Source organism: Gavia stellata, chromosome 10 (genome assembly GCF_030936135.1).
Source record: "Gavia stellata isolate bGavSte3 chromosome 10, bGavSte3.hap2, whole genome shotgun sequence".
NCBI classification, from domain to species: Eukaryota; Metazoa; Chordata; class Aves; order Gaviiformes; family Gaviidae; genus Gavia; species Gavia stellata.
In genome coordinates this window covers 35,496,093-35,515,599 of record NC_082603.1, presented here as the reverse complement: position 1 = coordinate 35,515,599, position 19,507 = coordinate 35,496,093, and the positions used below count along the sequence as shown (strand labels likewise).

Genomic DNA, 19,507 nt, shown 5'->3' with positions numbered 1-19,507 from the left:
GGACTTCTCCTTTGTCCTCGCAGTTGTTGGAGGGAGTTACAGCCAACACTGCAAGCTGATCTGGGTGACGAGAACCGTACACAGCCCAGCTGTGAGCCGAGATCAGTATGGAAACGGCAGTTTTCATCTTGCACAAAGGTGACAGTCTGGCCGTTCAGTTTTGCAGGAGTCGGAGCAGGCTGGTACACCAACAACAGCCCCTCGGGGAGCTGCAGACGGCCCCTCTGGGCCTGCAGCCGCAGCACCGGGTGAACCCTCTCCGGGGTGGGAGGGGGGTTTGCTGGCCGGCCCCGCTCCCTGTCGGGGCACCATTTCGCCGTCGTGGCTTCCACCCTGCACCGCCGGGCGGGAAATGGCGGCGGCCGGGGCCGGGGCCGGGGCTGGGGCCGGGGCCGGGGCCGGGGCCGGGGCCGTGCCGCCGCGCCGACCCGGGGGAGGCGGTGGCCCGCCCAGCGCTCCGCCGGGCCAGGGCCGGGGCCCCGCCGGAGGGGCCGCGCCTGAGGGGCCCCGCCAGGCCCCGCCTGCTCGGCGGGCGGCGGGGCGGCACCGGCCTGGCTCTGGCGACGGATGGCGGCGGCTGGGAGAGCGCGGGCGGGAGACCCCCGCGCTGGCTTCAGGCGGCCGGCGGCGGAGCCGGGCCCCGCCGTGCCGCAGGGGCTGATCCGGGCGGCTCGGAAGAGCGGGCAGTTAAACCTGTCGGGCCGGAGCCTCAGCGAGGGTGAGCGCGGGGGGCCGGCCCCGGGCCCGCGGGGCGGCCGAGATCCCGCCGCGGCTCCTGCCGCCCTGGGGCGGTGTGGGCGAGCTCGGGGCCGGCGGGGACGCGCTGCTCCTTGCCCTCCCCTGTAGCGGGCGGTTACACCCGTTCTTCCCCGCGCCTCGGCCACGCTAAGCCGGGTTTGCTGCCTCGCTGGGAGCGGCGGTGCCGCCGCGGAGGGCCGGGGCCGGGCCTGCGGCGGGGTGCGAGCCCGGGGGAGAGCGGCTGTCCTTGTGCCGAGCCCTCGGCTCTCCAGCAAACCACACACGCTTCAGCTGATGAGGGAACAGGCGCCGTGCTTGCTGGCCGTTGCTGGCCGATTCCGCCGGCTTGGTGTTCTTCCTGTGCCTTGGGTTTACGGCTGGCGATGCCACCAGGGAAGGACAGGGAAAGTTCAAAGGGAGCAACAACAATGAGTATTCCCTGCCATCTGTTCGCAGCGCGACTTACTTTTGGCTGTTGCTGGCAGATTTCCATCAGCTTGTTATCGTCAGCTCGGGAAAAATGTTTCTAGAAAAACAGTTGACTGTCTGCGTGTGTATGTATGAAAAGCATTATGACAGTGGAGTTTTGAGAGTAAGTATCAGGAGAATTTACTTGATGCCTGTATGTTTGTGTATCTAGTGCCTCAACATGTGTGGCGGATAAATTTGGATACTCCAGAGGAAGCTCATCAAAACCTCTCTTTTGGTGCTGCGGATCGCTGGTGGGAGCAAACAGATCTGACCAAGCTGATACTCGCCTCAAACAAACTGCAGTGTCTATCAGAGGATGTCAAACTTCTGCCTGCGCTCACTGTTCTGGACGTAAGTACAATGATCCCATTATGGTGGGACTGTACTCTCTCTGTAGGAGGTGGGAAAACGTGGTCTTAGATCTTTGTTTTCCATTTTCCTGCAGTGGTGGATGTGTGGAAGTGGCGTTGGTGTATTCTCAGGATAAAGAAAAGATTGTTACAGATCACTCGGATAATATACCAGTTTATACACTGGCAGTGGGTACTGTTCTGTAGAAAGATCTAGGAAGTTTTATTATGGACACTGAAGGAAGAGCTGTTACTGGGTGCAACTACCTTTCCTGCACACACCTCCTCACCCATCTAATCTCTCAGCGTTTACTATCAATCAAATAGAGTTTTGCCAGATTGGCAGTTGCATGCTGCTGTTGGATACTGCAGTGAGGCATATATGTAGCTATTGCTTGTATGCAAAAGTATTTTGTCTATGAGGTTAGTTTGATTTGTTCCTGGGATAGGGAAAAAAAACCCTACAAGATACGAATAAGTAACTGCATTCTAAAAGCTTTATTTTCCAGGTGCATGATAATCAGCTGACATCGCTTCCTTCTGCTTTAGGACAATTAGAAAATCTTCAAAAACTTGATGTCAGGTAAGTACATGTTACAAAACTGGAACATGAGAAATATTGCAGTGACTTTCATAGTATGAATGAGAGATTGCAGTATATCACATTTTCTTTCAGAAAATTAATTTCAGATCTTGAACTAGAGAATATTAGTATATTGAGAATCGTAAGTTTTGGATCAAAACTAATGGTCTTAGGTTTGTTAAAATTATTTTCACTGATACTCAAAGTCACAGTCTCACTTGGAAGGTGAAAACAGTGGTATTTTGAATAATTGCACAAAAGCAATATCTACATTCATGTGTCTCAGTCTGGCAATTTTAAAGGAACAAAAATGCTTTTTGTCATGAATGGTATACATTGGAAATAATTGTATAGATCTTGTTCATGCTGGAAAGTTCAAATTCTTCTGTTTACTGGAGTAATTTTGTAAATTTGTGCACAGGGATGAAGAGGGTATGCTGCCATTGTGTGTGTGAACTACATAAACCAAAAGAATGTAAAATCCATCTGGAATATTGTAAATTCAGATGAGGATTAAAAGTATTCTTGAACAAATAAACAAACATAATTAATTCCTCCTAGGAAACTAATCCACTGTAGAGGGCTGTCACAGTTGTAAGAGGCAGCTTTTTCTTAAAGGTGACGACGGTACCCTGAACAGCAAGCCTATGTGGGTGCTGCTGTGTGAGAATGTTTTGCGGAAGCCTGTCTCAGTGCAGATGTAATTACCAGTTAGTCCATGCCAGCATGGAATAGCCAGTGTATCTGATGCTGGATGTGCTTCGTACTTGCTCAAGGGTCTGAAGAGTTTGTGTTTCAACAGGTTGTGTGTGGCTAAGATAATCCAGCTGATGCAAGTGTTGTAACTCTGATTGCATCATATGTAGCAGAAGTGTTCTTTATGCAGTTAGGTTCTTAAAAATACTTAGTAACTGTTTTTTCCCTTTGTGTTCCATGTTTTAATACTAGCCACAACAAACTGAAAAATATCCCAGAAGAATTGATGCAGTTGTCACATTTGAAGAGCCTTCTTCTTCATCACAATGAGCTGAGTCACTTGCCGGACGGATTTGGACAGCTTGTCACTTTAGAAGAACTAGTAAATTACAACTTTTTGAAAAATACTTATTTGTGCAGAAGGGCTGATTTATTGATATTTTGCTACTGCTAATTAAAAAACCCATAGCTTAGATGGCAGAACTTTGTGAATATTCTAATGACATATGTAGGTTGTCAGTTATTACATGGCGGTGTTTTTTTGTTTGTTTGTTTGAAACCAAATTTTGCTCTTGGTTTGCCAAATATTTTAGGAAACATCAAATCCCTTGTTTCTTCCATTCACAATTCTGCCAGGGAGATCCTGAAGATGTCAGCCATCTAATTTTAATGTTCTTCCAGTAATTAACTTTGCAGTAGCAGTACTCGTGGGATATTTTAAACATCTCTATTTCTAACCTCTCTCTCTCTTTTTTTAATCTTCAGGATCTGTCCAACAACCGTCTCACAGACATTCCAACAAGTTTTGCTTTGCTCATTAACTTAGTGCGACTCAATTTGGCTTGTAATCAACTCAAGAACCTGCCTGCAGATATCAGTGCGATGAAAAGTAAATTAGTTTCCTCAGATTATTAAATGCCGTACAGCCAGTTCTGTAGTTATGTTCAGAAATGTAGTATGTATTATTCAGGATTTTAAAAATATATTCTTAAAGAATTAATGTATTCTCAAGAATATTAGTTCAGAATTATTTAAAAAAATCAGCTACAGCTACTGTATATCAAACTTGTTTACTTTTATGGTTCATATTTCTCGATAAATGGGACACGGAATGATCAGAAAAGTGTAAGGATTAATATTGTTCTGCTTAGAAGTTACTAGCCTTAAGACTGCAATAAGAACTTTGACAATTTTTTTTTCTTCATTACATATTTTGAGTGGAAAATAAAGCATAAATGAGGGATAGTAGAAATTACTGGAGAGAAAAACCCCACAAATTAGACAGTGATAAAATTGACTTCTAATATTTGAATGTTAAATACCAAGCTGACTAGTGCTTGGTATGAAATGCATATTTAATAGCTGTGGCAGATCTACAGCAACAAGTAGTAGACTGCCAGCTTTTATAAATGCGATAGAAATTACCTGGAGATCTTTCTGAGATGGTCTGCAATATTAGACCCTTGCTTGACAAGAGCTAGTATCTGGCAGCGTCATTGAAGGCATTCCAGAATGTCCTGTGAAGAACAAACAAAAAGCGGATGCCTTGCTTTCAGAAATGTTGATGCTAACTGATTTGATTTCTTCCAGAATTCTGATTGGCAAAATGTTGTTATATTTATTTTAAAACCCAGGATATTTATGCTTCTGTAGAAAACAACTTTTATTTTCTCTTTTTTTTCCCATTTGTCACTTGCACGCTTACTCCTATAGGCTTAAGACAACTGGATTGTACTAAAAACTACCTGGAAACTGTACCTTCTAAATTAGCGACTATGGCATCTTTGGAACAACTTTATCTGAGAAAAAATAAATTACGTTCCTTACCAGAATTTCCCTCGTGCAAATTACTGAAGGTAAGGTTTGAAATGGTTGGTATACTGTAAATGTATTTGCTGTAAACTTTTAAAATAATAGCTGTTGCTTTAAACACAAATTTTTGTGAATTGCTGTGATCAAAAGTTTATAATTCTGTGTGTAGAACTCTTTTTACTACATCCCCATTTGCAATTATTCTTACTGTCCACATCGGTCAATCTTAAGGTCATTTGGAAAACAAATTTGCAGCAGTACTCATCAGATTTGGAAAATAAAAGACATATTTAGAAGAGGAATGACTGAAAAACTAGATCTAATATTGCCTGCAACAGTTATTTTTTATCTCTAGGAACATTTTCTAGATAAATTTACTTTTTCACTATATTTTTTTCTTTGTAACTGCAGAGAAAGTATACTTTTTTTTCCTTTTAGCATAGTCAGATCTTCCAAGTATTTTGTACCCTTCATTCCCAATAAGTCTTAAAATCGAAAATTGCCAGCCTCAGAACATCAGAAATTTGTTACTCAACTAATAGAAAAATGATTGGGCCAATTGAATGCCTGTATGGCTGTGTTGTTTCCAATGTCCAAATTCATCAAAGAATGCAGACACCTCCTTAGTTCTGCATAACTCTGAACTAAGCAGTTATAATCCCAAGCTATTTCAGCATTTTCTAACAAAATTGTTGGTATGTGAAGTTCAGTGTCTTACTATGTCCAGCAGCATGTGTATGCTCTTTTTGGTCTAAAGAACCATTCAGTTTTTCCGTTGTAAGTGAAAGGTTTCCAATAGGGACATGGAGCGCTGCCCTCTTCAACTTGGAATTTAAGAAACTTCTTGAGCAAAGAAGTCGTTGACAAGTTCATGACAAATGCAGAGCAAATTTATTCCTAGGTTGGAAATGGAACTCAAAGCTGAGGGTTCTGTGGTGGTTTCAGAAAAGCTAAGTTCAGACTTGTGTCTCTGGATCTTTGGAGGCTTTGATATTTCATAAGCAGATGAAAGGGAATCAAGATCTGTATTTTCTCCATGTCACCCTATGGTTTGGCCAGTGCCATGATTTAGGAGATTAGTAACTTATAAAGTAATTTTACTAGAGTAACATAATTGTAGGTGATCTTTGTTTCCATAGGAATTACATGCTGGTGAAAATCAGATTGAAATATTAAATGCAGAGAATCTGAAGCATCTGAATTCCCTCTCTGTATTGGAACTTAGAGACAACAAGATAAAATCAGTTCCTGATGAAATTACTTTGCTTCAGAAGCTGGAGCGACTTGACCTCGCCAACAATGATATCAGTAGGTAATATTAAAAACTGCATTATGTCTGTGATGAGGCATAGCTAGTGACATCTAATTCTATAGCTGATGTATTTCACTTTGTAAAATGTAATTAAAAAAAGACACAATCTTAAAATGAAGGAACCCTTTTTATATTGTGTAAATGCTATGATCAGACTGTGCCTTTCTTTAATGTAATATGTTCTCTATCTTTTTTATTTGAACCTGAGCTTCGGAATAACCAGGCCATCTGACAAACCGTTGCAGATTCTTTAGAATTTGTTTTGAAGCTGCTTTGAAATGAGTTGTTTCCATCTGCAGATTGCCTTACACATTGGGGAACCTTCCTCAGTTGAAATTCCTGGCATTAGAGGGAAATCCTTTGAGAACCATTCGAAGAGACCTTCTGCAAGTAAGCATGTAGACAGTATATAAAGTTTGGTTATGTCGCATATGTGCGTTATCCAAATTGTGTAGACAAAACATTTTAAAAAATTAGAAAACATCCAGATTTCAAGTACCCTGGGCAACTTGAATCCATCTCTTTCGTTTGTGTGTGTTGTGGTTCGGGTACTCTTTCCACAGGAGTCTGATGTAATGCATAATAAGATCATGAGGACTGTGGAATAGAGGAGGTTGTTGCTTTATAGGACCTGTTTCTGATTTGCTACCAAAGTTGTAATATATATTGCAAATGAAGCAATGGATGTTTGGGGAAAAAAAGGATAAGGCAGCTGTCTGCTGCCTAATCCTGTTGCAGTCGCAGTTCATTGCAGTGCTGGGCGAGTACCTTACATCAGGCTTCTCCTACATGAGCGTGGATTTTTGTTTTTCATTTCCTGCTTGTCCGAATTAAGGATCTAGGATTTAATTTCCAAAGCGTATTTGATGGCAGATGCATTCTGAGCAATGACAATCTGACGTACTATGTTTTTGTATGGATAACCTACACCTCAGATCTGCGTTCTCTCTGTAGGTAACCGGCAAAGTGAAGGTGTGAGTTGTGCATGAGAAAACAAGTACGGAGGGCAGCAGGGAGGCTGGAGCGTGGGCACTACTGCTGCTATAGAATTCCCTTTTATTTTTTCCCCAGCAGGCCCCTCTTCTTGTTGGTGCTATACATTACTTCTTTCTGTGCTTTTGCCAGTGTTACAAAATAAATGTTTACAGGGCAATGGGATTCTCTAAAAATAAGCAACGCTGAAGGCTCTCTGTTGAAGTGGAATTTTGTAATACCTGTTAGAAGAGGGAAAACATCGTGTATCTGATTAAATGAGCATTGTATGCACTAAATTAATGAGCAGGGGTTCATGGACGGAAGTCATACATGATTCCAGAGTTCAAAGTTGGCTTAAAATATACATGCAAAGGAGTCTGAGTTTGGGCTGCCTGGCTACCTTAGTTCTGGTATTCCCTAGCTTCTGAGGATTTGCTGTCTTTGAAATGTAGGAGCGTAGATGTGTGTAATTTCTTGTGTGTATTTCAAATCTGTAGCAAACGACAGGTACAAGGATTCTGTTATGACCTTTTATACTTACACTGTCTTGATCCATTACCAACACTGTAAATTCATATAACTGGAATTTTATATGCCTATCTAGATTTTTTTTCCCACTTAATTTAGAGTAATTGATAAAGCTTGTAGGGTTCCCCAGGCACTTCTTAGCACCAGGTGATTAAGGATTGGCAAGGACTGGTGAGTAAGTATAGTCTAGCAGGCACAGATTCTTCTCTTGTCCATCCCTGCTCAGTCTCATCTTTTCCTGTTTCTCAGGCCTCTCATTCAAGTCCCAAACCCATTCTTGTTTCTTGATGAATTTCCAGTCAGTTTCTGTTAAATCCTAGTCTCTCCTTTTTGCATAACATAGTGTCTCCTGGCTGTTGAGTTCTGTCTCATTGTCTGCTTTCCTCTCTACGCAAGCCACGTGACTGTTAGTCAGCTTTCTGTTTGACCTTCACCTTCTCCTTGAAAGTTTCCAGGTTCTTCCATATTGGCTTCCCTTGTCTTGCTCAGCTCGGCACATGCCACGCCTAGTCATGCCTGCAGTCGCTCCCAGTCTCCTCCGGCCTCTCTTTCTCAGTCTTTTGTCTTCTGTTGTCTCGCCAGGTTCCTTGTGAGAGTTCCTTCCTTTCCCACTTCCACATTCCCTTTATCCCCTCTGCATTCAGATCAGTCAGTCTCTTATTGTGTGTAATACAGTTGTCAGCTAGAATGAGAAATGTTAATTCATACTCAGCGCTTCAGGTCAGTCCTTGGTTTTAAAGCATCGAGGAGAAGCATGTAGAATCGTAAGGAAAACATAGCTTTATCATAAAAGCTATGGCTCAGTTTATGCTTATTTACTCATAGGTGATGCAGATAGTAACTGTGTCTGACCAGTAGAAGTTGCTATGAGAGGATTGAAAGTCAAATCATGGGAGAATCCAGCTGTTAAAAATCCGTGCAAATTAGGTAAACTGCAGTGTTTTTCCCAGAGTTTATAATTTTGGACATAAAAAGTTACCAGAACACTGAACAGTCAGCTTCCTTCACAAATTTTAAATCTCTTCTCCAAAGCATAGTTGCTTTAGACCTTTTTAAAGAGAGGATTAAGTTTATTTGAACATTTTTTTCCTTGCTTTTGGAACTGGCTAACTACTTTAGATAAAAAGCGAAAAATGTGGAGCCTGAGGTGGTGACACAGGATTGGAAATTTTCAGCTGGAATAAATAAACAAAATTGGAAATAAGCAAGTTCATTAGCTGCTGCAAAGGGGGTTTTTCTACAGGAAGCATTAGGTGCCTTTTATAGTCAGCAATGCTGTGGGCTCCACCTGTGTGACTGGAATTGTTGTTCTTCTTTGTCATAGAGCTGTATAAATACTGGCTGGCAAATGCTTATTGCCTTTTTTTTTTTTTTTTTTTTTAAGAAAGGCACCCAGGAACTTCTGAAATATCTAAGAAGCAAAATCCAAGGTATGTTGCTCTATTGCATTGCATTTTAAAGAGAATCTTTCTAAGAAACTAAAGTAGAACCTATGGAGGGTAGCTGTTTCAATCTACTTGCTTTCAGTTATCCTGCAATAACAAAGTTTTCTTTACTCAACAGTTTGCTTTTGTATTTCAGACCTGTTTCTTTTTCTTATCCTATTAGATACAGCGTAACAATCAATCATTATTGAGGATTATAATTTAGAAAAATAATCTTAGATATTTTTCCCCCTGGTCCCTTTATGCTTTTTGCATAAGGAATTTCAGTAGCTTTTTTATTTTTTCCCTGAACATCATGGGAAGTTTACATAAGGGGTTCTTCTTTTTAAGCTTGCCATCTGTCTACTGGCTTGGTCACAGTATAGAAGTATAGGTGAGATTTTGCAAAGGTATTCTGTATTATTCATTCATGTAATAACATGGGCAGTACAGTCCTGTGATTCTCAGAAAATATGTGCATGAAAAAATCTGCCTTAAAGTCTTGGTGATGCCATGAAGCCTACTGCGTAGCTGGCTAAGAATGTAACAAGTTATGGGGGAGAAAGTAACTGATTATTTTTAAACATCATTCTAATACTGGCCTGTTAGAATTCATCTTTCTACCATCTAATAGTCTTGATCTCAATATTCCCTATAGAAATAATGAAAAAGTCGTAAAGCAGAAAATCAGATGAAATATTTCAAGGGGATTACTTCCCTGCACAAATGCTGTATGTTTTCGCAGAATCCTCTCTTGGATTCAGAGCTCTGCCTGATGATCTTTAGAAATTTTCATCTTTCTTAAATTCCAAGACATACAGTAGGCGAAGTGACCAAGTTCACGGGTCATGTTAAATATAATATGGAAATGATTATGCTGTACTTAAATGGCAAAAAAATTGCTTAACCTCTTAGTTTAGAAGGGATCTTGATGATACATGTAGGCAACTTTCATTGAAAGTGGTATGTGTGAATTTTCCTCTTTTTGTAAGGGGTTTTCTCTCCATCTGCCAGAGGATGGCGGTATTACATTATTTGGGTTACTGCAGTGTATAAAATCACTTCAAAATGTCAGGTTCCATGCAAATCTGACATACTATTAGCTTGACAAAAATTAATTGGATGCTAGAGTACAAACTCAGCAGCTTACCTGGTGAACTAGAATAGATAATATAATTGTGGATAATAAAATTAGCTAATGTCTTGCATGTATAACAATGCCTATAGTTTTCTCTACCTCTTATGGCATCTAAGTTGGAGCTAAACCAGCAGCAGTCCTATTTCTGTAGAGGTTTAAATTGGAAAAAGACCATTTTTTACTTGTTTTTGACCCTTTTGACCTTCCTTAATGAAAGGATAACTAATTGGGGTTGGGTGCAGTTCTTAGTAGACTTCTATTCATGAATGCTGCTGAATTTCCATGGAGTTTTGTTCCACTTCTTTTAGTGCAAGTTGGATTTATCATACTTCTAGCTAAGCTTCACCTGACTTAGGTGTGTGTGGATCCCTAGGATGTGATGCCACAGCTCAGATGTGCAGAACAACACTTTTAATCTGTTACATTTCTTAAACATTCAAAGTAGCCTTGCCATAGCAAGAGCTTTTTCATGTGGATTGTAGATAGTAATCAAAAGGAACCCTGCAGAAGAGGGTAGGATGAAGGTTTCTATAAATACTAATATTTTAACTATTGCTGTGGTCAGATTTGCTGTTCTGGATGTAGGTGATCTGGATCGTCACTTCTAGCCTGACTTCCCTGTTTATCATTGTTTCTAGCTCCCCGCCCCTTGGACGCTACTGCCGAACGTAACAGCTAGCTACTGCTAGTGGAATGTCTCTGTTGCTTCCAGACTTATTTTTTCAAAATCCAAGTCAACCCCTCTCCCTTCCACCCCCCGCAAAAAAAAAAAACCAACCCAGAAACCCAAGATTATAAAAAAACCTTTACTAGAAAATTTTTGAAATTATCTGAATCAGATTATATGCAATTGAGCCAGAATACCGGAATAGTTAAAAAGGGTGATGGCTGGTGACTAGGAACACTAAACCTCTCCATCTAGGTCGTTCAGAACACCATATCTGACTGCAGCCTGTAGTTTGTGTGACTATATACGTTTGTTATCTCTAGATGATGTAACTAGCCCAAATGAAGAGCCTCCTGTGACAGCCATGACTCTTCCAAGTGAGTCAAGGATTAACATGCATGCCATAACTTCACTAAAATTATTGGAATATAGGTATGTATTTTGAAATATTATCTATTTCTAAAGTTGTAAGAACCCTTTCCTAGTTTTTGCCTTTTTTTTTTTTCTTCATCATATATACCAAACTGCCTGCAAATCCTGCTGCATTTGAGCATTTTTCACTTTAACTTGTGTGCCCAGGAATAGGCTGATTTGAATTGCAGGGGTTTTTAATTATTTCTTTGTATTATCAAATATTCTGCAGTAACATTCCTTTTAACTCACTGAAATGCTTAGGACCTTCAGGTGCTTTTAGTACCTTTTAAACTTCTTTAGCAATTTTCATGACGTCTCAGAACATCTTGTAGTAGGCGAATACTACATACAGTACTTGCAGATGACACCAAGTTGGCCGGGAGTGTTGATCTGCTGGAGGGTAGGAAGGCTCTGCAGAGGGATCTGGACAGGCTGGATCGATGGGTCACAACAACCCCACGCAACGCTACAGGCTTGGGGACGAGTGGCTGGAAAGGTGCCCGGCCGAGAAGGACCTGGGGGTGTTGATGGACAGCCGGCTGAATATGAGCCGGCAGTGTGCCCAGGTGGCCAAGAAGGCCAGCGGCATCCTGGCCTGTATCAGAAATGGTGTGGCCAGCAGGAGCAGGGAGGGGATCGTGCCCCTGTACTCGGCGCTGGTGAGGCTGCACCTCGAATGCTGTGTTCAGTGTTGGGCCCCTCACTCCAAGAAGGACACTGAGGTGCTGGAGCGTGTCCAGAGAAGGGCGACGGAGCTGGTGAGGGGTCTGGAGCACAAGTCTGATGAGGAACGGCTGAGGGAGCTGGGGTTGTTCAGTCTGGAGAAGAGGAGGCTGAGGGGAGACCTCATCGCTCTCTACGACTCCCTGAAAGGGGGTTGTGGGGAGGTGGGTGTTGGTCTCTTCTCCCAAGTGACAAGTGACAGGACAAGGGGAAATGGCCTCAATTTGCGCCAGGGGAGGTTCAGGCTGGATATTAGGAGAAATGTCTTTCCTGAGAGAGCGGTGAAGCACTGGAAGAGGCTGCCCAGGGAGGTGGTGGAGTCCCCATCCCTGGAGGTGTTCAAGGAAGGTGTGGACGTGGCACTGCGGGACATGGTTTAGTGGGCATGGTGGGGTTGGGCTGGTGGTTGGACTTGGTGATCTGACAGGTCTTTTCCAACCATAGTGATTCTGTGATTCTCAGTATGTCTTCAGTTATTTCTTAAATGTAACCAACAATGTCACTTGTTAGGTTGGGAAAGGGGAAGGGAACCCTGTTTGCTGAGACCTGCCGGGTGAAGTGCATAGTCCTGCTGAGAGTTGGAACGTGGAAGGGACCTCACTGTGGTGAAAGGGCCAGGATGACTTTGGTCACCACAAATGTTCAGGAGCTCCAAATTGAGTAGTTACCCGAGTTACACATCACTGTGCTGGGGATGTTTTCTGAGCTGAGTGGGGGAAATCTGCTTAATGCCAATCTTGCTGCACTTTCTGGCCCAGTGTGCAGCATTTGCACGTTTGTTGAGGTAGTGACATAACTCAGCTCTTACCTGTCTTTCTTAAGCAAGATAACAGTTCAGGGTGCCAGTGTGAAATGATGATACCGCCCAGATGCCGTGTAGCATGGTGCAGTGATTGGTAGCTTTCTGATTAACAGTCCTTCAAGGACTTGAAACTGTAGATATTTATGTATCTATTCTACTACTCATCTTTTTCTAAAAGAAGATGAAAATGTCTTGCTAGTAAATAGGAAATGATGAACTTGTTCGTGTTACTCAGCTAAATGCTTTTCATTGTTTAGTGAGAAACAGGCAGCTGTGATTCCTGATGAAATGTTCAATGCGGTCAGAAGCAATCCTGTCGCCACTGTCAACTTCAGCAAAAATCAGCTGACTGAAATTCCTCCAAGGTACTTTTGTAAAGGTCATTCCCTATTTGTTGCTTTCTTTTCTACTTCTGTTCCTCAGCATCTTGTGTTTTTCCTAGTCAAGTATATTTACACTTTATGCTATGTGTGTGTGTGTATACACTCACACACAAAATGAAAGTGTAATTGAGATGCTGAATAATACACTTGCATTTCTAGTACGAGTAGCATGCGGGTGGGTTCAGTGGTGAGCATGAAGGCTGCAGTAAAAAGAAGGTTGGCTGTACTCAATGTTGTTTTGCATCTTGCTTTGCTAAGCGTTGTTGAATGAGGGGAGACTGATGTGACTTCTTATAATAATGAAGTGCTGTACTTGACTACAGTGTAGTATTGTTTTCTCTGCAAAGCGGCCTTTTTCCCACAGGAAGATACTCTGTGTGGATTCACCACTTATTGGGTGATAGCTTTGTTCTATAGCTGAGGTTCTATTTAAATTCAGTTTCTTCAGACAGCTTAATTGTTTGTGTTTTTTTTTTAAGGAAGCCTGTACAATTTCCAGGCCTCTCTTCTTGATAGGTTTTGTGTCCCATCACATAGCATTTGATATTATTGCACTTGTTACTTCATCCACGGTCAAGGAAAAGCTTTCTGTTGACATTAATGGGAAGAAATAGTCTTGTTGTGTAAGGAGGAAGGTTACTGCATCTCTAGTAGCCCAAGAAAATCCTGAAAGCTGATTTTTAAGGATACCGCCACATTTGTGGGGGTAACTTATTTCCATTCTTGAACCAAAGTGTGCTGAACATTCAACCTTTAGCACATAGAACTTCAAGAGGTGCGGTCTCTTTCTGATAGGAAAAAGTCTCTTTTCAGTACAATTTGTAGAAAATCAATTCAGTGAGATAATGCTTGTGCCTCCCATGCTTTTTCGCTGTATTAGAGGCTGTTGCATCCAGTGAAGAGGAAGGTGTAGGTGTGCAGCTGCTAGGTGTCAGATAATTCAGTGGCAATCCAGATAGATGAGTATTTAGCTCATTTAATTACCTTTTGGGTTTAGGGCTAAAACAGAGATTCTGTTACAGGGATTCAACAGCTAACTTTTTGAGCTGTTAAATATTTTACACCAAAACGTCTTAATATAATACCCTTTTACGAGAAGCAGCCAATGCTGTGTTTCCTGGAATTTGTCATAGCAGAACAGTGGAACAGAACTGAAAGATGGAAATAAAATAACAATCTCTTTCTGTTTGTTTGACTGCTAAAGAAGATGGATAGCCTTTTTGTTAAAACATTTACGGGGCAGGAGATGGCAGTGATGGTCATCTGTGCCATAGTTCTGAAAAACCTCTTAACTGCATTTAAGCGAGTAGCCTTTTGCAGTAAAATTTACTCTCCCAATCACTGAGAGAAAATTTACTCTCCTAATAACTAGAAAAGTGATCCTGAGCTTTGTCTTTACATCAAGTGTAAGACTCCTGGACAGGCAGCTTTCACAGGTGAAGTTTCCATTATCTTCACTCCACAAAATTGCTTCTGAAATGTCGAGTAGTATAGTGTGTCCTTTATTTGTAGAATAAAGCAAGTTTTTTTCAATAACTTAGAAAATAGAATGCAAACTTGAGCTTACATAATAAAAGTATATTCATATTGGGTTTCAGGATTGTGGAGCTGAAAGACTCGGTTTGTGATGTCAACCTTAGCTTCAATAAAATCTCATCTATTTCCTTGGAGCTTTGCACGCTCCATAAATTGACACATTTGGATATCAGGTTTGTGACGTGTGTTGGACTTCCTTTCTCGGTAACTTATTTTCATGCCTTTTTTAACCAGCCATCTGTTACAGTGGAATAGCAGTACTGAAATAATTTTTCATTTCCCAAAATGCCTCCATGACAGTTGAATGCCCGGCAGATCTGAAATAGCAAGTGGCCTAGATTTAGGCATTGGTTAAAGAAAAACACAAAACACAAGTGGACGAGCTCTGAGACTTGCTGTGATGAAAGGCCTTGTCTCAGTCGTAAAAGGGTCTCGGAGATGTTAAGTTGCTATCTAAAACCAGCCCCTCCTCCTCCCCCCAAAAACCCCAAACCCCCACGCCAAAAAGTCCTGGAGGATGGCTGGGAAATAGTACAGTGAAGGTACAAACCCTTTTGTGCTGCCTGAAGCTGAAGCTGTCTGTAGGTATTTTACGTGCAATAGATAGTTAGTTACTGTCATTTTACCTTCTCTGCTTCTGAAAAATGCTCGTTGCATTTGTTTGGACATCAGGGTCAGCTCGCTGGCATTTATTATCTGTAGTGTTTCACAAAATGAACAGTAGCACAGGTTTTTTCTTTGGTTTGGTTTAAAGTAATCTGCCTGTGCCTGCAGAGAGTCCACCAAGATGCTGAAGGGACCGGAGCACCTCTCCTATGAGGAGAGGCTGGGAGAGCTGGGGCTGCTCAGCCTGGAGCAGAGCAGGCTCAGGGGGGTCTCACCCGCCTGTACAAACACCTGCAGGGAGGGTGCCAAGAGGACGGAGCCAGGCTCTTCCCAGGGGTGCCCGGGGGCAGGACCAGAGGCCAGGGGCACACACCGACACGCAGGAGGGTCCCTCTGAACATCGGGAAACACTTTTTCACTGTGAGGGTGACCGAGTACCAGGGAGGCGGTGGAGCCTCCGTCCTTGGAGATATCCAGCACCCAGCCGGACACGGTCCTGGGCCACCTGCTCCGGGAGGTCCCTGCCAGCCTCAGCCGCTCTGTGGTGCGGTGACATACGTGCTGCTGATGGAGGAGTTAGGCTGAAGACTGCAGAAATGGATGATCATATGAGATGGATGAGGGAATGAGGTTGACAATCTCAGTGATTAAAAATTTAGGTGTAAGTTTGGGCATCTTTTAGTGAGTGGTCTTCATTTTCCTCTAACAGCTCTTTGTGTCACACTTGGGAAATACCTTGTTTGTCCTTACAAACCCCTGTCTTCCCTGTATTTAAGAAGCTTCTGAAAGGCGTCCTGTTGTGGGAGACGCTGGGGTAACAGTAGCCATAAATGAGTTTGTTACAGCAATTGGATACCAGGCAAAATAAATTTTGAAGAGGTTTAGGGTTCTACTGATTCAGTTTGGCACCGACATCTGGGCAGTTTTGTAAGCTTTCCTCTGAAACCCGAAGAGCTGAGCCAGGTGGGTTTGTGGAGTTGTTAGATGCTTTGAAACTCTTGGGAATCTTTAGAAAACAGACTTTTAAATCTCCTACTGGCAGAAATGAGAGTGCAAACCTGGCTTGCATGAGCAAGCATCTGTACTTGAGCATGGTCTTGACCCATTTATGAAGCAATTAATTGGTTTAAGACAGCATGTTAGCCCTGATAAATTTGCATATTCTGTCTCTGTGGATTCTTAACTAAAACTTTGTAGAAGTTAGTGATTGTTGTTTGTCTTCATTTGGTACACAGAAATAATTTTTTGACATCTTTACCTGAGGAAATGGAGGCACTGACAAGACTGCAAATTATAAATCTTTCTTTTAATAGGTGAGCAACTATTTAGATTTTTTTTTTTATGCAATAATAAAAAGAACTGGGCCAAATTCAGTATGATTTTCCTGTGATGTACGAATGAGGAGGCACTTGATCAACCAGCTGTGAGCTTAAAACCGATGAAGTGCATGTACTTCTTTACCCGATGGGTGGTGTATTTTTGGAACTTTCTGCCACAAAAGTTCTGGAGAGAGAGAGTAGCAACTGGTTAAAAAAGGGATTAAGCAATCTTGTGAACAATATATCAAGAAATGGATACCAACAGGGCTACCCTTTGGCATCCATAATACAGCGGTTCCGAATGATGGGGAAGTATGAGGGGAATGGCCGGCAGGAACCAGCAGTGTCCCTGCGGACCACCGGCTACTGCCGGCTGCCGCTCACAGCGGGGACGCAGCACTGGGCGGAAGCGCCGTTCCGCTGACTCAGCAGGGCATTTCTGAAGTACAGGGAGAACAACCGGCTGTTGTTCTCCTTTACACTGGTGAGTCGCATTCCGTGTGACCTGCCGGTCTTGTCAAATGAGCCTGGGTGGCCTGCAGCTCCGTTAGAGGTGCTGAGCTCTCACTGAGCACGTTTCGTTCAGCTTGTTCACCGCGTGCAAGGTAAGATGATGGATGCTTTCTCCTTTCAGAGCAGCGTGTTTAAGCATTTACCTTAAATAAAACTAAAATGCCGTCTGATTTTAAAGGCTGCTAATTTTTTGAATGCCCTATTTCTGACTTTGACTGGTTTGCCTCCTTTTTCTCACTGAAGATTTAAAGTATTTCCCAGTGTCCTGTATCGCATCGTAGCCCTGGAGACTGTCCTGCTCAGTAACAATCAGGTTGGGTCCATAGACCCTCTGCAGCTGAAGAAGATGGACAAGCTCGGAACACTGGACCTTCAGAACAACGACCTCCTCCAGGTGCCACCAGAACTTGGAAACTGTGAAACTCTGAGGTGTGTGTCTTAAGTGGTGACCTCTTTTATGAAAATATATTCTGACCAATTCCTTCAGGGCACGTTTTGTCAGAGGAAAAAGTACTAATTGGCAGAATATTTGTCTGTGGGTCTCAGTGCATAAAAGGGCGCTCTCTTACCATTTGTAAAACAATGCAATCTCTTCCGTATTTCCTCAGTATTGTAGAGAACTGGGGGAGTTGTTTCATGATTTTCAAAAAAATGGGAAGGGTGCGTTGGTTTGTGTAAATCTGCTGTTAGAGTCGAAGTCAGTTACCTTGCCTGTATGTCCAGACACGCTGCTAGTGCGCCTACAGACAAGCCCCCTTAGCCGGGTGGGTGAGCCGTAGCCCTCTCTGTCAGTTAATACGCTTAGCTCCTTACCTGCCTGCGTAACTCACGTTGCTACAAAAGAGACAGGATAACAGTCTCTAAATAATGCATAAAGAGACGTGACTTTGAATATCCTTACATAATACAGCTCAAAGAAGACAGTTACACATAAGTAGTCCGTCATCTCAAAGACCACAAATTACTGGTCCCTGTGGTTTTCCCCTTTAAGGATGCTTTCTTGAGGGACTTCAAAAATAAAACGCCACTGCCACGCCCCCAAGCAAAAACCTCCGGAGATTGATGTGTACCAAAGCAGAGTGGGCTAGCAGCTAAGCTAGGAAGTGGAGGGTTACAATTCAGCATCGTTTTCCCCTTTTATTGTGCCCTTTATGTATTTCAGAAGTTCTCTTTCTCTTGCTGAAGAAGTAGGGTACATGTGTATTGTGTGTCTACAGTAATATACCGCCGCTGTTTTATTAGCATAGATTAAAATTCAGATGTCTCTAAAGAAGATAAGTTAGTGTGAACTAGGGAAGCAGAAATTAAAATTCTTTTAGTAGAAAGAAGAGGAATGAGTTACGAATTCAAAAGATTCAACAATCTGTGTGCAGTGCATGAATGGGTGGTACAAAAAAAACCTTTATACCAGTAACTCAAAATCTTCCTGTTTTTCCAGGACACTTCTGTTAGAAGGAAATCCATTCCGCACTCCCCGCGCAGCCATTTTGGCAAAAGGAACAGCTGCCGTGCTGGAGTACCTGAGAAGCCGAATTCCTGCTTGATGCACTAGCCCGTTTCCTTGGCAGACTCGGGAATCAAAGTACAAGCAAAGTGTTTCCCTGTCCGACCAAGCGCCGTATGGTTTTACTGCCTTCCTCCTCCTTCGTCAGCTGGTTGTTAACCTGGCCTGTGCCATAAAGAGTTTGTAATATTGTCTCTGGTTTGCATGTTAAAGATCTCACCTATGAAACAATTTTCCCCTCCAGGCTGCATGTTCCAAGAGCGCATTTTAAAATACCACAACATATGTTTACACTTGTTGTAATAAAGAATGCCATTGAAAGCTGCCTTCAGTAATAGCGGCAATCTTTTTTCTACAATTAAGCTAATTTTTAAAAAGAATTGTCAACGTGTTTGAGCAAAAGGCAGAAGTAAACTTTCTGATTTTTGTATGCCTGTATTATAATCTCCCGTAAGATATGTAGTCTCTCTTCACTGCTGCCTCAAAAAATGGGCTGCAGGTCTGTGTGTGATAAAATGCTTGAACCCTTAAACTGTGAGATGAAGATAAGGATAAGGTATGAGATGCGCGGCAGACTGCACGCCTGTCTCGTGTAAAAGTAAACAAAATGTGACGTTGGTAGCTGCACTGAAACAATAAATGCTTCCTGTTGGATGTATGTTTGGGGCCTTTTTAAGCATACTATATAAGCTGTAATTAAGTTTTCTAGCCTTTATTAATGACAGTAACGCGTCATGGTTATTAACTATAGAAAAGGAAGGGCTGCTTGATGCTGCTTGCCCTGTGACTGCAGGTCCATCGCTTCTCTCTTAGACTGCTCCAGGCCTAGGAATTGGAACTGGAATCGCAGCAGGAACCAGGCGGATTCCCGCTGCTGGGGTGTCGTGTGCTGGTTGGTTTGGTTTTCAGGCTGCACCGAGCGCTGCCGTAAGACCACGGAGCGGCAGCGGCTGACTGTCCGTAGTGCCGCATCGCTGTACGTACCGCGTAGGTGCTGTGGGTGGGGTGGGTGC

General features: G+C 42.7%; 1 protein-coding gene across 1 annotated transcript; it reads left to right on the top strand.

Moving 5' to 3' along the window:
* The first annotated feature begins 567 nt into the window (after positions 1 to 567).
* LRRC40 (leucine rich repeat containing 40) lies at positions 568 to 18,819 on the top strand. The gene is made up of 15 exons (XM_059821819.1): positions 568 to 718; positions 1,379 to 1,560; positions 2,069 to 2,142; positions 3,091 to 3,220; positions 3,604 to 3,727; positions 4,552 to 4,694; positions 5,790 to 5,962; positions 6,262 to 6,352; positions 8,850 to 8,895; positions 11,018 to 11,126; positions 12,891 to 12,998; positions 14,615 to 14,725; positions 16,394 to 16,471; positions 17,234 to 17,419; positions 18,429 to 18,819. Exons 1-15 carry the CDS (start codon positions 568 to 570, stop codon positions 18,532 to 18,534), a joined length of 1,812 nt encoding a protein of 603 aa, XP_059677802.1. The 3' UTR covers positions 18,535 to 18,819.
* The last annotated feature ends 688 nt before the right edge of the window (positions 18,820 to 19,507 follow it).

What these genes read in the sequence shown, in the direction of transcription:
- LRRC40 (XM_059821819.1), top strand. Translation starts at nt 568, where the DNA reads ATGGCGGCGGCTGGGAGAGCGCGGGCGGGAGACCCCCGCGCTGGCTTC. An exon ending in CTTCAAAAACTTGATGTCAG is followed by an intron (nt 2,143 to 3,090) that starts GTAAGTACATGT and finishes TTTTAATACTAG; the next exon opens with CCACAACAAACTGAAAAATA. An exon ending in TCTAAGAAGCAAAATCCAAG is followed by an intron (nt 8,896 to 11,017) that starts GTATGTTGCTCT and finishes TGTTATCTCTAG; the next exon opens with ATGATGTAACTAGCCCAAAT.